The sequence below is a fragment of the Leptonotus elevatus genome, chromosome 3 (assembly GCF_054856555.1).
Source record: "Leptonotus elevatus isolate MCC_2025b chromosome 3, RoL_Lele_1.0, whole genome shotgun sequence".
Taxonomy (NCBI): domain Eukaryota; kingdom Metazoa; phylum Chordata; class Actinopteri; order Syngnathiformes; family Syngnathidae; genus Leptonotus; species Leptonotus elevatus.
Genome location: NC_141241.1, coordinates 11,000,774 through 11,016,996, shown reverse-complemented (window position 1 = coordinate 11,016,996; position 16,223 = coordinate 11,000,774). Strand labels below are relative to the sequence as shown.

The window sequence follows — 16,223 nt, the reverse complement described above, 5'->3', positions numbered from 1 at the left end:
ATGTTGTACAGGCATTCAAAAACGTCAGATTACAATTTTCGTTGATAAAAGACATGTTTGCGTTAAAAACAGGTGCTGGCGTTTCCGCCAGAAAAAAACAACAACAAAAACATTGGCGCACACCGGTCAAACGTGGACTAGCTGACGTTGATCATTACGAATTCGTATGAAAAACATCAAATCATTAATAGTATGTTCCTGGTGGGCGCTACTTTTGAGTTGTCATGACAGGCAAATCATTGGGTTGGCGAGTCACGTGACATGTGACCGAAGGCGGAAGTGGCGAGATAGCTTGCGACTGCCAACTCTCGGTTCTCAATGTTGTGAGAAATCCACAGTCGACAAGATGGATAAAGCTGCCATATTTGTCATCTTTTCGGTTACAGTTCTGACGTCGCAGGTAGGTGTGGGAGAGGGAACAAAGTGGGGACCCTACTCGAATGACCAAACCAATCACTTCATGTCAAAGTACGGCAGTGATTGAAGGCGTTGAATATCTAATGGTAATTAACGAAAACGCGTTAAACTGACTCCTATTATATTATTTTAAGTACATCATATATATTTGAGACGGTGGCTTCAATGTATTCTATTCTATATCTATTGTCAAAGCAGGTTAAGAAATGCGTTAGCCTATGCGTTAGCCTATAGGCTATTAACAAGTTTTGGTTTTTCTTCGCTTCTCTCGACTCTGCGCATGCGTGTGTCTAAAAAGATGGCATTATGTGGGAGAAGGGGTTAATGATGATTGTATTTGTTTTACGTAAGACAAAAATTTGACCGCATAAGGAACAGTTCCTTATCTGTGTCGCCTTGTAAACTGGATGTTTCATGGCTCTTTGGCATAGAAGCTTTTCAGTAAACAGAAACAAAGAAGTGAAACTTTGCAAGGATGTCAAACTTGTCGTCACGGTCAACATCGTAGTTATGGTGACTGGTTGTAAACGGGAATTCGTGAAACCAAGTGAATGCACCTTACATCACCGTCAGTGACAATGTTGTAGAAAAGGTTCTGCCCCTCCCTGATTTATTTATGCGTCATTAAATAAACCTTCATAAAACAAATTTATATTTTAGTCAAAGACGGCACAAGTAAACACAAAATACCGTTTTAAGTCCTGTTTGACCACGCTCAGCTGCAGCAACCGAAATCAAAACAAGTCATTCAGAAGTTGACTTGATGTGTTTTTGATCGTTGTTGTGATGCAAAGCCTGAATTTGCTTCAATAGTTTTATTAAAATGGGCAATCTTTTGTGAAAACTTGGCAGATTTAATGCCATTTAAATGAATCATCAATACAGTTATGATCCATATAATATATAAATATTTGCTTTTTTTAAGATGCGTTAAATGCAATGCAATTGGTTTACAGTGGTCCCTCACTATTCACTGGTGATAGATTTGTACAGTGTATTAATGTTTGTGTGCAATGGTTACACTGCATCTCCCCACAGGTAAACTGTCAAGAGGCCATCCTGCACATTTCAAATGAAAGCACAGAACGGGAATTCTGTATACTTTACAATCGCTCATGGACCCCCCTGCCGGAAAGCCTTGATGCTGCTGTAAGCATCTGACTTGTTCAAATTATGCGCAAAATGATAATAAATAACAGTTTGTTTGGAACACACTTCATATTCAAAAAAGAGAAAAAGAAAATGTGAATTATTTTTTGTCTGCAACACCCACCTGTGACTCCAAAGAGGACAAGTGGGGTAGAAAATGAATGAATGTCATTTCTTAAATTTTCTTATTTGTTATATTTTATTTAGCAGTAGCGCCATTAGTGGAGCAAAATATTATACATATCTGTCAGTATGATCCAGTGTGATTCTAAAAACTACAAGAACAATAATAAACATATGTTTTAATGACTACCTCTGTTAGAGTCAAGCTATTATTTTCTGAAGCATGTCTATTGTAATCTCAATCTCTTGTGCATGTGTGATGATGATGTCACATTTTTGTCGCGTCATCCAGGTGCCCATTCCGCTGGTGAACATGACATCCTCGATGCTATGTGATCCCTCGGGAGTCAGGCCAGATGTGGTGAAGGGGAAAGCTTTGGTGGTGATGATGGGGGACTGCACTTTCATTGAAAAGGCTCTGATTGCTCAGGCCCTCGGTGCGAGGACATTGCTCATTGCAAGCAACACAACTCTGGTAAGACATTAAATTTGTTGAAGAGCCCATGTGTCATTTATCTGAACATAATTAGGAATGTTCAAAACTCAAAATAAGGGGCCACATGTAGTGTAGGTGCGAGCCGCTTTGTTGACAATCCCTGATTCAGCACCCGTCCACGTACATCAACAAATGTTTCATAAATGACTGTGTTCGGTAGTTGAATTATTGAGCACAAGTAAAGCTACCTACATAGGCTCAGCAATAGGCTAAATAACACAATAACACAACACACATAGGCGAACAAATAGCAAAGTAGACTCGTAGTCACTGCATCGAGATGGAAGCAGAAATATGCTTTCGCTCTTGACAGAGCGTTTAGGTGCAAGGTTCAAAAACAGCCAATAAATCACCATATCTCAAACACTGTCAAATAAATTTCACCACGTCACACCAAATTAGTAATTTTGTTGTTTTGGCTTAAGCACAACAAAATAGCAAATGAGTTCCAGCAAGTTTGGGAGATAGATTAATAATGCAAATTCACACTGCTAATTAATTATATAATACAACTAAAAGATTGGTGCTGTCAATTTTATTTTCACAAATCAATCAAGTCGGTTGCTCTTTTTGTTGTTGTTGCTTTTTTACAAATTATTATCAATATTTATATATATATATATATCATTTAATAACAAAAATATATTTATTTATTTTTGCAGCTGAAATGATTCTGTCAGACAGTAACGGTATAGCTACTATTAACCCTTTCAAGACATTTAATGGAATGTTACGGACAGTAAAATAATACTGTTTCTTGGTATACTCATTAGCTATTGTGCCAATGCTAACTTTTTTGCATATTCATTGTCTTCGGCTCAACTTGTCATTTCAGATCTCTCCATCATCCAATGGCTCAGAGTACTCAAAAATCCAAATTCCTCTGGCCCTCATGAAGTACAGGGACTTTGTGGAAGCAACACAGGTAAGTCCTGCCGATCCTTAGACACCTTTTCAGCCATTCATTGATTTTTTTTATTTTGTTTTCCAGTTCCCACTTAGTTGCAAAAAAGTGGATTCTAACTAACAATGTCACTTTTCAATCAGGTTTTCGGCGATGGGATGCAAGCAAGGCTTTACGCGCCGCTTCCCTCTAAAATAGATCCTAGCATCTTCGTCATGCTGTTGATCTCCATCATTACCGTTGCTTTAGGCGGCTACTGGAGCGGAGCCTGTGAGAGGTCAGAGTTTAATGCGCCATTTGGAGGATTCCTGATTAATCTGTATATGTTTTCCAATGAATTCAGAATTCTGCTTCCAATCTATATACACTGTTACATCTTGTGTAACATAATTATCAGTTTACAGTATGTTAAAAAAAAAAGTGCAGTTTTAGTGTTACAATAACGAGAGTATAATAATCATGATAAGCGGCTGAAATGATGGATGGATGCTTAATAATGTGTTGGCGACAGAGAGCGTTTGATCTCGGGTGAGGGAGGAGCAAGTGGAGACAACAAAGCAGACACAGGAGACCTTTCCCTCTACTCTCCTTTCAAAGTGTTCATCTTCGTCGGCCTCATGTGCGGCATGCTTTTCCTCATGTACTACTTCTATAATATTCTAGGTTGGTGGAACATGAAAGGAAAAATTCCAGTCAAAAAGATTTCAACTCTTTTCACACGTATTTCTTTTCCCCCAGTGTACTTGATCATCGCCATATTCTGCATTGCGTCTTGCACTGCGCTGTTCAGTTGCATTGATGCGGTGCTGGACAAAGTGGGTTGTGGCTGTGGGAGGTATTTGCATCTTTTCATCTGACATTTGTACCCCAGAAGAGAAATGAAAGATTTCCTTTGCTAATCCTTGTTTCCTTTTTCAGTTTCATCATTCCTAAAACCAACTTTTCAGTGAGATCCCTCATCTTGGCCTCCGTGTGCATAAGCATCTCTGTGGTCTGGGCTGTTTACAGGAATGAAGACAGGTACGCAAGCATGTTAGCAAGTGAGCGGAGACTCAACAAAAATTTAAGAGGCATTCAATTTCAGAGGTTCCACTGTTACCAGTTTAATTTTAAAAAAAAATCTCCTCTGACATTGTGTATTAAAACCAGGATGTGGTTTTTATTTTTTTTTTGTAGGTGGATCTGGATCTTGCAGGATCTCCTGGGTGTTGCATTCTGCCTCAACTTTCTAAAGACCATCTCGCTGTCCAATTTTAAGGTAAAGTGTTCTTCTGCTATTTGTTGTTGTTGTCAAAGCAATACTTTTGTATTCGACAGCGCTTTTGTCCTGAGCATAAAAGCCACAAATTATGGAGATTTTTTTTTGTATTCAATGGGGTACAATATATCTCAGATCCAGTATATTCTTACTCCTGTCTATTTTATCTGCCAAGGATGTTGTGATTACATCACCCAGATTTCATGATTGCATGTATTTCTTCTTTTCACTGACAGATCTGCGTAATTCTCCTGACCCTTCTTCTTGTTTACGACGTCTTTTTTGTTTTCATCACGCCTTTCTTCACCAAGGTATCACATGTCGATGGCCATCATGCAAATTGGGTGGGGAAACACATTTATAAACATGTCTGCTTGGCATCTTTTTACAGAATGGCGTTAGCATCATGGTGCAGGTGGCTTTGGGCCCAGGCGCATCAGGAGAGAAGGTGAAGCCGCCATGCTTTTTGTTGGCTTATTATTTTCAGGGAAAATGTTACTTAAAAAAATTCTCCCTCTATTTATCTTTTTTTTTGCCATGTTGTTTTTTTTTTTTTTTTTTAGCATTGGATGCTGGTACCTGGGCATGGTTCGACCTCCAATTTAACAACACATTTTCCTCTCAGAAATAATGTAACTAATTGGTAAATGAAAATCGCTTACAATTATAAAGTAAATTAACCACTATTTTTATTGAGACATAACAACTATAAATTACTTGCACTGATAAAGAAATATTATCAATATGTGAACTTTGTGGATGTTTTTAGCGACTTGATATGAACATTTTATTTGAGCTTACTTAGCACTGTTGCCTTAGCAAGAGACTATGAAGTTGAAAGTGAAGCTGTGAGGTGTAGTCATTATTATTTTAACGTCTGGGTTTAACTAAACTTCACTCTGAGGAAGCGCAGTATGCTAACATTAGCTCACAATTTTCAAGCTACTCTTGGTGTCGGCGTGTTGCTTGATTAACTTCTGCCTGTTCTTGACTTAACTGCTCACTGTGTTTTTGTGGGGCTCTGTCACAGACAGGTGACGTTGTGGAGGTGCCGGCCTGGCCCCAGCCTCCCACTGAGACAGTAAGATTGGCCTTTTCTCCTTCTCTCCACTACACATGTCTAACCTGTGCAAGGTGTGCAATTGATTGTTGATATGTTTTTTTTCTCAAGTAGTGACCCTGCTCTAACCCCATGCCTCTATTAAAGACCCTCAACATAAATGACTCCAATTTAGATCATGAAATAGTCTCAAAGTGGTTTTATATTTCAAACACTACTAACTCATTCACTGCCATTGAGGGCAAGAGACGTCAAAAAATCATTTTAACTCTTTCTTATAGTTAAAAAAAAAGTATGAAAACCTATGGGAAAAAATATTGTACATTTAGAACAACAGATATAAAATTTGTGTTAACTAGTAAAGTTATGCGATTAACTCATTCACTGCGATTGACGGTTATTGACGTAAAAAATTAATTTGAAGTATTTCCAATAGTTTCACATTTTTTCCACTTTTGTAAACAAGCGTGTGACAACAGATTTTTTTTATTGTACATTTAAAAAAGATATAAAATTTGTGATTAATTGTGAGTTAACTATTGAAGTCATGCAATTAATTACAATTAAAAAGATTAATCGTCTGGCGGCCCAAATTTTTTAACAAAAGTGGAAAAAAATGTGAAACGACGAGAAATAGTTCCAATGAATTTTTGACGTTTATAGCCGTCAATGGCAGTGAATGAGTTAATTGCAATTTTAAAAAATTATCGCCTGACGCCCCTAATTTTGAATAATCTTTTCTTCTTTCTTTTTTTTTTAAATTGCATCAGGCAATTAATTTTTTTTATTGTAATTAATCGCACGACTTCCATAGTTAACTCACGATTAATCACAACTTTTATATTGATTCAAATTGTACAATAATTTATTTTTCTAGGTTTTCATACTCTTGTTAACAAAAGTGGAAAATGTTAAACTCATATAAATAGTTCAAATGAATTTTTTTACGTCAATACCGTCAATGGCAGTGAATGAGCTAATGACTAATGACTTGATTTCATAATATTGGTAAATTATCCCAATGTACAGTTTCAGTCATTTCAATAGATAATAGAATGCAAAGTGTCCTTTTTTTTAAATGCAAATTCTGAGACGCTCTCCAGATTATATTAGATATTCACCCCTCTGTGTCCAGACTGCCAATAAATGGTGCTCACTCACATGCACCTTTTTGGCAATTTAATATCAAGCTTGATATGGGTGGGCAGCCACTCCAGAGCATTAACTATGTTTATACAGTATGTGCCATTTCTTCATAATCTCCCTTTAAGACTGGTTGAGGAAGTCATTTTGAAGTGTAGATTGACTTCCTCCATACATGAAATAATATAATTACATTGAGCTATGTGTATCAATTATTATCTGTTCCTAGCTTCCTGTCGTGATGCGTGTCCCGCGCTTCTCAGCCTGGGCTCAGAACTTGTGTTGGATGCAGTTCTCCATTCTGGGTTACGGAGATATCATTGTGCCAGGTGAGTGTGCCTACTTCCATCTCTGCTCATAATTAGATGCCAAGCTTGTTGTGTCTTTTGTTCCATCAGGACTTTTGGTGGCTTACTGCAGCAGGTTTGACGTTTGGGTCAACAGCACCAAGAAGGTCTACTTTTTCAGCAGCTGTATAGGTACCTCAAAGTGGCTTGTGTGTTTTAAACATCTACGACATTCACCTTCTACACTGTTGTGCAACACGATTCAGTAGCTCAACTCACAGGAGGGCGTCGACCTAATCTTCCTCTTTGTTTTTATCTCGCCGTTCCATTTTATTTGTAGCCTATCTGCTGGGAATGATAACAACGTTCGCTGCGATGCTGCTGTCAAGGATGGGCCAGCCGGCTCTGCTCTACCTTGTGCCCTTCACCCTGATAACCTCTGCGACGGTAGCGGGCTGCAGGGGACAATTCAGGCAGTTCTGGACCGGGACCACCTCCTATGAGGTGAGCAGGGACATATGGTGCAAAGGTCGTTACTCTTCAGGAGTGATAATGACGTGAATATTTTTGCTCTCCAGTCACAATTTGTTACCGGCAGTTTACACCAGGCTGCAAATTATGCAGATGAAAATGATGTTTTTGTCAAGATTTTATAAATAGTCTGTGGAAATGGAACTCAGCATGTTAGTCGTCAGAATAATTTGAGTGTTTTCAAACAAACAATGAGAACTGTATTTATTTATTTATTTATTTATTTTTTTAACTGTTTTTGTATAAATGCACTGTTCCAGTTTATTATGCTCAGCATTGTTTCAAGACGTTGGTTGTAAAGAACTGAAAATACCGGTAGTCATTTGTTGATTTTGCAGCAGTAGTAACAAAAAGCTATTTCAAATTTGAAATGCCCACGATTAGCCCACGGGCCTGTTCTAAAAATAGCTAGTGATGAGACATTTCCATTTTCTAGCAATGTTGATCATTTGAAAATGTGAACAGTGGCAGAGATGTCTAAAAATAAAGTGCAACAAATTGACATTTAGAATTGTTAACATGATCAGCGTCTTGTCATAAATATAAAATAATGTTAAAAGGTAACCTGGGTAGTTTATTATTTATTAATAATGTATCAGTACTCAAGAATGAACTCTCACTTTCAAGAGAGATCACATTTTGACCTGACTTTGTCTTTATCAGGTGTTGGAATCGTCACGGGATCCTTTGCTGCCAGGTGTGCTCTTATTATCCCTCATGACAGCGCTCCTTTCGTGTCATGCCAGCTTCTTTTAACCCCCTTTCATTTTCTTTTGTCATTTTAAATCGTTTTTTTTTCCCAGTAAAGCAATCAAGAACATCTTAACAATGGACGCGTCTGGCATTAATTCACCACTAGGTGTCCCTATGCATCCATCTAATTTCTCTAGTGTGCGTGTCCTCATAAGGGTCGGAGGAGAAAACCTTCTAACCCAGGACCTTTCGATTCTAAGGCAGACGGGCTAACTACTCTTTTCACTGTGCTGCCTTGGTATCGCTTGTTGATTTTGATTTTTCTATGAGAAGGAAAATTTATTTTCTGAAACAATATGATGACTTTCTAATAATGTATGTTACATTATATTCCGGCCATTTGTCCATTGGCATATGTCCCGCAGAGCTTTGTCACGCTCATCCATTAATCTTGTATGCTGTTTAACATGCATGTTGTCACCCGCATGCTGCCGTTAACCTAGGAAGGCTTGTTGTGGCATGGATCGTTGTCTGTCGCTCTAGCTCTCTTGTTGCATTCAAACGACAACAACATTTTTTTTTAACATTTTTGTTCTCTTTACAGAGTCAAGAACCGATCATCCCATAGATGCAGAACCATGCTGACCTACAAGCCAAATGCTGGAGTTTATTTTTATTTCTAAATTGTACTTTAACATTGACCAAGCAATGGACAATAATAGATCAGTAAATTCTTAGATCAATATGGGTTGATTTTGACTGCTTTGCAGAGCAGTGTGTGTTTAGGCTTTTTTGTAGTGTTGGAAAGGCTTTTCAGTGCCTCTCTTATGGTTAAAAAACAAACAAAAACTCATGTCTTTGCCTACACATCCTGCCTTGGCGATGACTGAACACATAATGATAGAAAGCACTTTACTATATTTAGCGTGACTCATGTTTCATGACGAGTGGGCTGCGGGGGCTAAATAAAACACTAGCCACAAAATACTTTTTGATAACTTTGGATTTCTGTTAAGTGTTTTTATGATGTGATTTGTTTGTTGCCTTATATTAAATTAACAAGTATGTTGAATGTGTTTTTTGTGTGTGAACGTCTTCAACACAAACGAATGACTCAACCTTGACTTTACAAAACTTAGCCACAAGGGAAATTCCCTTTGTTTTTATTTTGTGTTTTTATATAGCAATCTTATAAACGAGTTTTATGTTAATTAATTCCATATCCACAGAATACAATAATATAAAAACTAATAACGGATAATAACAAAAGGCTCAGTGACGTCTATCAAAGGTTCTCCATTGATCAGAGGATGGACACTGATAAATGTTGGTGTTTGTGTAGTATCGTAGTGAGGATAAGGGTTCAGACGGGGCGACCGGTCGAATTTCATCTCCATCCTGCTCAAAGGTACGTGTTCTGAGTGTTCCCGGTCGCACAATTGCCAGAGGGCATAGGGGCCCTTGCCTTGGGTGTCAATAACTTACAGTTCATTTTTATAGACGCCATCCGTATGAACTTTGCCTGACAACAAGGGACGACACAAACACGTGACCAGGAAACGTATTTTTCTTCGTACAGAACAAATTACATTTTTAAGACCTTGAATGAAAGGTTACTGCTTTCTTTGATTTGTGTGTGTTACTTATTTTCTTATATCATATTGTTTATACATTCTTTATGCAATTGTGCGTTTTTAAATGTTTACAAAAAAAAACATTTCTGCGTAAGCTAATTTAAATGATATTTTCATTGTGACGTTGTAAATGATATTTTCATTGTGACGTTGTGTAATAAATGATTTGCCTGTTGTATTTTAAAAACAGAGCGTAGTGTTTTTTTGCCTCTCCTTGTAAACCTTGCTTTGTAAAATGTTCGCCTTCAAAACGCCTCTTCTCTTGTGGGGTGGCCAGTACGATGTGGAGTACAACAAAGGCACATGTGGCAGGAGGCTCCTCCCACGCCATGTGACAGTGAGAGCTGGGCCGGCTGACTCAGCCGCTCCGTCACGCCGCGTCAGTCTGGAGTCGCACAATTATGAAAAAGCAACCTTCCGTTGGAGCTGCAGCCGAAGCGGATCTCTCCAGCGTCCACCGGGCTTTCTCTCCGAAGCTAATAACACAGATCACCGCCGATAGATGGCTAGAAGCCACGACGCAGCTCCCCCTGAGTCTCAACGGTGACGAGAATGGTACGTGGCTTCTTCGTCCTCGTGTTGTAGCCCGCCTTTCAGGTGCTTTTGTCGGCTTGTCAAATTGGCGCTGGTGGGTCGTCGTGACTCGAGTGCGCATCGTTGAGTGGCAGGTCCACCCGTGCACGCGTTTGCCTTCGGCTCGAGGGGGGGACGCGCATGTGTTTGCTGACACTCCGGCTAACACACCGGGACGTTTAAACGCCATTTAAAGGCTCCAGTATTAAAAGCCCTACGCATTCCCCCCCACACACAGGGCGCATAGCAGGCTAAGTGGCTAGCTCGGTAGCGCTACATGCTAACTAGCTTACAGTAGCAGCTCTGACGTTAGCGGCGGTGTCAATAACAACGTCAACCCGCATTCTCTCTCACATATATTGACGTTCTTAACAACATAGTTGTGGACGAAAGACGAGTTGTCATGACCGCTGAGAGGTCGTTGCCACTGGGACGGGGGTGACACCTGAGTCGGTTGGGCAGTTTGTTCTGTCACGGAGGTCGATAGGCGCTGACACCGCTGTTGGAGCCATGCACTCCCGCATTGGACTCTTCGCTCTGGCCAGAGCTGATGTTACACCTTTTTCTTTTTCTTTCAACCTTCACGTTTATTTGGCAAATAATACGCATGTATAGATCTTTAATTGTCAGTTTTGATTGACACAGTCAGGGAGGCCAGTTTGTACACTATTGCAGTTTCATATTCCACGTTCCATTTTTTTTCCTGTATTCGCTGAAAAACTCAACTATTCACATTTTCTGTTTGACTTACAAGTGGCCCAAGTAGGCATGGGCCAATATTAGATTATGACTGTATAATAACCCTGATACAAATTATTGCAGTATCACTGTGTTAAAATTACAGCTCTAAAATGTCATAAAACAATTGAGTAAATAAAAACATTAGCCCCACTGAACACAATCTATTTAATTTGTAGACCAAATATAGAATATTTGGTACAATAAGAAATATGCGCCATGATCTGAACCAAGCCATATGTCCATATGCTCATAAATTTGCATTCATTTTTGACCTCGTAATATGTTGTAAAGGGAGGAGCCCCCCTGAATGGTGGTAAAGTACATAATGGGCTCAATTGTTCATTTATTAATCATTAATCAAATGATCGTTCCAAACTATAAACCTTTATTAACCGTGTAGGCAATGTTTCAAGTAACCCTTTAGCTGTCATTGTAAAATAAATCAACCACCTTTAACCGTGGCGTTGTAACACCCAGATGTCTCTCTATCTCTTTTTAAAGCATTCTCTTAGCGTCAAACAATGGTAGAAAGAAGTTACATTGTTGGTAGGTAACTCTGTCTCCTAATTTCACATTCCTCCAAGTAGAAAACTGGAAAGAAGTTGGCGTGATGGCGACAAGCCAGGAGCAAAAAGTCTGTAAAAGACAGCGGAGGTCCAAATTTGGGATTGTTTCATACCAAGCAAGATCAAATGCTGTGTGTTTACCGCAACAGCACGTCTAAGATCGCCAACAAAAGGCAACATACTGATGTTAGAAAATTTTCTTACTTATCATTGCTAGCAAGAATATAATTGTAATGCTTCTGCTAGTGTTGATTCTTCCACACAGCCGTTGGTGCACTTCAAATCGCTTTAGTCAACAAACGGTCAGAAAATAAATGCGTAATCATACACCAGCTTTGTAACTCATGGTGGGTCACGCAACACTCTTACCTCACCTTTTAAATCCATACACCTTCAAATCACAGATACGACACTAGAATGTGAGGACGGTGATCCCAAATGAGCATAAATGAAACCTCACACAAACATGTTATTGCCTTTTATAATGTGGAATCTCTTACCCAATTGATTGATTGGATAATTGTTAGGATACTCTGTTAAAAAAAAAATTTGATAGCTGCAGCTCTAGTTACATTGCCTCTTCTCGATGTTTTTATATTAAATGAAAGTTGTGATTTCGTTTCATTGAGTTGATTCCCCAATTTCAAAGTTCTGCCAGTCACATGACCACTGTTATTTATCGCTAGTACGGATGTGATCAGCTCCGATTTTAGCAGCCTCTGAGCTGCCAGCATTTGATCTTGCGTCACTCGGTTGTGCTCTTGGGTAAACTCTTGTCGCGCCTGTGTAAAAATGTGTGTGTGTGTGGCTGCGGCGTGTTTCTGAGCCCTGTTATCTCACGCGCTAATCCATTTACACCCCACACACACTTGCTAATTTGAAGATGGCTGATAAAGTTCTTTCCACTGGCCTTGAACAGACTTTGGAGCTAACTCGGTCACAGCCTCACATTTGGTTAATTTTTCGATGAAGTGTAGTTCCTGCTTCCTCGCATACCCTGCCAAGGGAATCTTCATATTGGAAAGCTTGTATAGTTAGTAAGTGTAAGGATACTGCACTCTCGTAAAGTTGTATTCATTGGCAGTGGTTTTATCTAAATGATTGTCACTGCTCTTTAATCGGCACCGGCACTGGTTAACCCCGCTTCTCACTGGCCGACATAACTGTGAGCTCCCGATCGAGAGAGAGAGAGAGAGAGAGAGGAAGGCATCACCAGGATGTGCGCGCGCTCGCTTGAAGGTATAGCAGCGATGCATGCGTGCCGCACAACGCAGTGCACTGCTGAGCCATGGCCGCAGGGAGCAAGTGTTTGAGCTGTCACGCTTTAGTCCCATGACTCTTTCAATGGAACCCCTCCAACGATTTCAATTTATTTCCCACATCCATTTTCTTTTGGGATTTTTTTGGGGAATGTATTTCACAATTGTTAATCCCATTGTACAAGTGGTCATCACGTCTGCCTCCCAATTCCGACACCCCAACTCCCACCTCTCGCCCAAAGTCAGCCGGCATTGGCAGGAGCTCACCCTGGATCCTAATGAGGATAAGCGCTATAGAAGAATCTGAGTATCCAGTGTTTTATGAGTAGCCCTATGTTGTATTTGACTCCCAAATCCGTCAAAAAATATATTTCTTTAAGGTTGCACTGTATGAGTGCAGTGATGACAATAGTGTGGCGAAAAAAAGGCTACAACAAATGGAAGGAAGATTCACTAGAAGAGCCATCGCTCACTGAAGCGTGTAGGATGCCCCAGATCAGACCCTGCCGTGCTTTCCCACTTGGCCCCGTACAAGTGGTTGATTTGTCATTCTTGTTATGAGCTCTTCTTTAGCTCCTTAAAAAGGCGTGAGCTAACTCGCTAAGTAATGGTCAAGCGACATTTTGATCTAATACCATCTTGATCATTTGGTATTTTTGCTCGGTTTTGATTGACACTCTCAGAGAGGTCTTTATATAACAGTATGCCCTTTTTTTTTTTTTTTACCTTAGTAACAACTATGATGACCAACATTTTTGTAACACTTGACCAAACACCAAGATGGAGCAGCAATTCCTATGGTACATTCAAGGTTGAAATACCGTAAAGGAGTTTTTCTTTCTTCTTTTAATTTGCTTTTGCCTTGCTTGAATCAGATCATCTTAAATTTTTGAGCGACTTCCTGTTTCATGCAAGTGAGCTAGCCCTCATCCATCCCACGGTCCACCCAAAATACTTTTGGGGCTATGATGATTCTGCCTTTCGCTACCATGCACCCAATGCTTCAGCTTCAACAACACACTGTAAAAACAGTGGGGTAAAAAATAACCCAACTATGGGTCAAAAATGGGCCGATCCTCTACTTGGGTCAATTTGACCCAACCTAGAGTCAAGAAATGGGTCTTTTAGTGTAAAACAACTCATAAATATTGGTCAGATCCTTTACTTGGGTCCAAAAATGGGGCCATTTTGTATAAAACTACCCAGAAAGCTGGGTCAAATTGACCCATAAAGTGGATCGGTCCATTTTTAAACCATTATTGGGTTACTGTTTTTAGAGTGCAGTCAGTATCAAGCAATTAGGTAAATGTGTTGTTAGCTAATGTGCTAATGCTCCAAAAAAAAAAGAGTCAGTGAAACTCTGCTTACCTTGTAAGAAGCTACTACTAGCATTTTTTTGTTTTGTTTTTATTTTAACAAATTGTAGTAGTCTGAGAGGACCCAGAGCTACCGTGGTACAGCAAATTCACCCGTTTGTGCTGTTTGACGAATTTGGAGCACAAAAGATGTTGACTGCAAAATTTACAATGCCGACATGACATGTAGCTATCCTGCATTACAATGAATGGAATCCCCCTCGAGCCATAAAAACAGGTTGTTCTGCGGAGGTAAATAATGAGAAAACAAGAACAACAAATACATCTCGTGCTTCACGGCGGCCATCAAGGACTGCATTTTTGGCTACTGTTTATGCTAAAGGAATTTCGAATGGGGGGAGTCAGATTGTCTTTCGTCAAAGAGGGCTGGAGGAATGATGGCTTCGTCGGCTTTGTTGCGTGCATGAAGGCAGCACGCGTGAGGCATTAGAAACATTTACTTCCTGAATTCAGCTTTACTGAAACAATTCTGGGTTATATTTCATGCTGCAACAAAAAGAGGATAATAAAACTCTTATTGCGGCGATCCCGGTAAAATAAACGCAGAGTGGAAAGAGTGAGTGATTCGAGTGAGGAAGTATAAGTGTATGTGTGTGTTTTTGGCAGCGCGTTTAGAGAGCTTCGGCCTTTTGTTGGCTGACATTCTCAGGTGCCATGGTTACAGCCAGGTTAGCCCAACTCGAGCCTGTTTTAACACTCAGGTGCCATGGTTACAGGTTAGCCCAGCTTAATCCAGTTTTAATACTGTGCCGGGGCGAGGTGCTTTTCATGCCAAACTGAATACCCTGAAACTATGATTTATGATAGGGAATGGGCATAATAGTTTAGCGAAAAAATGATTGACTCCAAGAATATGTTTGATGGTGTGGGATAGTTAATTAAATCTCATCTTGGGCAAAATGGAGGGCAATACTTTGGTATCAATGAGTCCGTGGTCTAAAGGACAACACAATGAAATACAATTGCATCAACGTCAAAATGTTGGTACCTACACAGGAGTTCCAAATTCTAAAAGATTCTCCAATTTAAATATGAATACTTGATTATTATTATTAGATTTACCTAAGGTCAATCAAGCGAGTGCCCACCACTTTTACCCAATGTCAGAAAAGATATTTGGAATATTTTTTCCCCACTGTCAAAGCCGACACCCTGATTCACCATTTTGTCCGGCACAATGTTGCAAGTCTTTCCAGGAACTGGAAGACAAACAACAAAGCCAGACCAATGAAAACAGGCTCAGATATCAGCAACGGCTTGTTCGTTTTATCTTTAGTCTTCAATTACTAGCATTGGAAAACAAATAAGGACTAGGGGTGGGAATTGCCTAGTACCTGGCAATTCGTATCATGATTCATAAGTCACGATTCGATTCAATACCGATTAATCCCTATACGAATCTATAAATTGATTATTGCGATTTTTTTTTCCCCCACTCAAATTTAGAAAATACAAATCAGTAAACATGAACACTGTAAGATTTGTATGAAAATGTATTTATCTGAAAATTCAGGCTTATCACGGATCCACTTTAACAAATTTAACGCATTTAACAAACAGGTTGCAGTCTGTTTAATGTCTGAACAGCACTGAAATAAAATATTAAGGCTTAATGTTCCATTAATTTAACATTCTTCCATGCTTAATGTGTGAATCCTAACCCTAAGTAAGACGTTTTGTTGAGTATTTACATAAAAAATTGATGTTTAAAAATCGATTCGGCCGTATATTGAATTGATTCGAGAATTGCGTGCTGTAATATCACGATATATTGCCGAATCGATTTTTTCTAACACCCTTAATAAGGACTACTCTTTAAGAGTGTTGTGTGTGTGTGTGTGTGTGTGTGTGTGTGTGTGTGTGTGTGTGTGTGTGTGTGTGTGTGTGGGGGTGTGTGTGTGTGTGTGTGTGTGTGTGTGTGTGTGTGTGTGTGTGTGTGTGTGTGTGTGTGTGTGTGTGTGTGTGTGTGTGTGTGTGTCTCAGCAGGTGGTGTATTCTTGTCGTTAGATAGGT

At 39.5% G+C, this 16,223-nt stretch overlaps 1 protein-coding gene across 2 annotated transcripts; it reads left to right on the top strand.

The window, feature by feature from the left end:
* Nucleotides 1–260: 260 nt before the first annotated feature.
* sppl2a (signal peptide peptidase like 2A) lies at nucleotides 261–9,133 on the top strand. 2 transcript variants are annotated; one of them, XM_086072296.1, is made up of 17 exons: nucleotides 261–400; nucleotides 1,456–1,566; nucleotides 1,982–2,164; nucleotides 3,021–3,110; nucleotides 3,233–3,366; nucleotides 3,601–3,752; nucleotides 3,828–3,924; nucleotides 4,008–4,109; nucleotides 4,266–4,347; nucleotides 4,584–4,658; nucleotides 4,739–4,795; nucleotides 5,378–5,428; nucleotides 6,780–6,879; nucleotides 6,949–7,029; nucleotides 7,178–7,341; nucleotides 8,032–8,065; nucleotides 8,666–9,133. In XM_086072296.1, the coding sequence occupies exons 1-17, from the start codon at nucleotides 347–349 to the stop codon at nucleotides 8,704–8,706; spliced, it is 1,608 nt and encodes a 535-aa protein (XP_085928422.1). In that variant the 5' UTR covers nucleotides 261–346; the 3' UTR covers nucleotides 8,707–9,133. The 2 variants fall into 2 exon arrangements, with proteins under 2 accessions (XP_085928422.1, XP_085928423.1); XM_086072297.1 differs by lacking the exon at nucleotides 8,032–8,065.
* The last annotated feature ends 7,090 nt before the right edge of the window (nucleotides 9,134–16,223 follow it).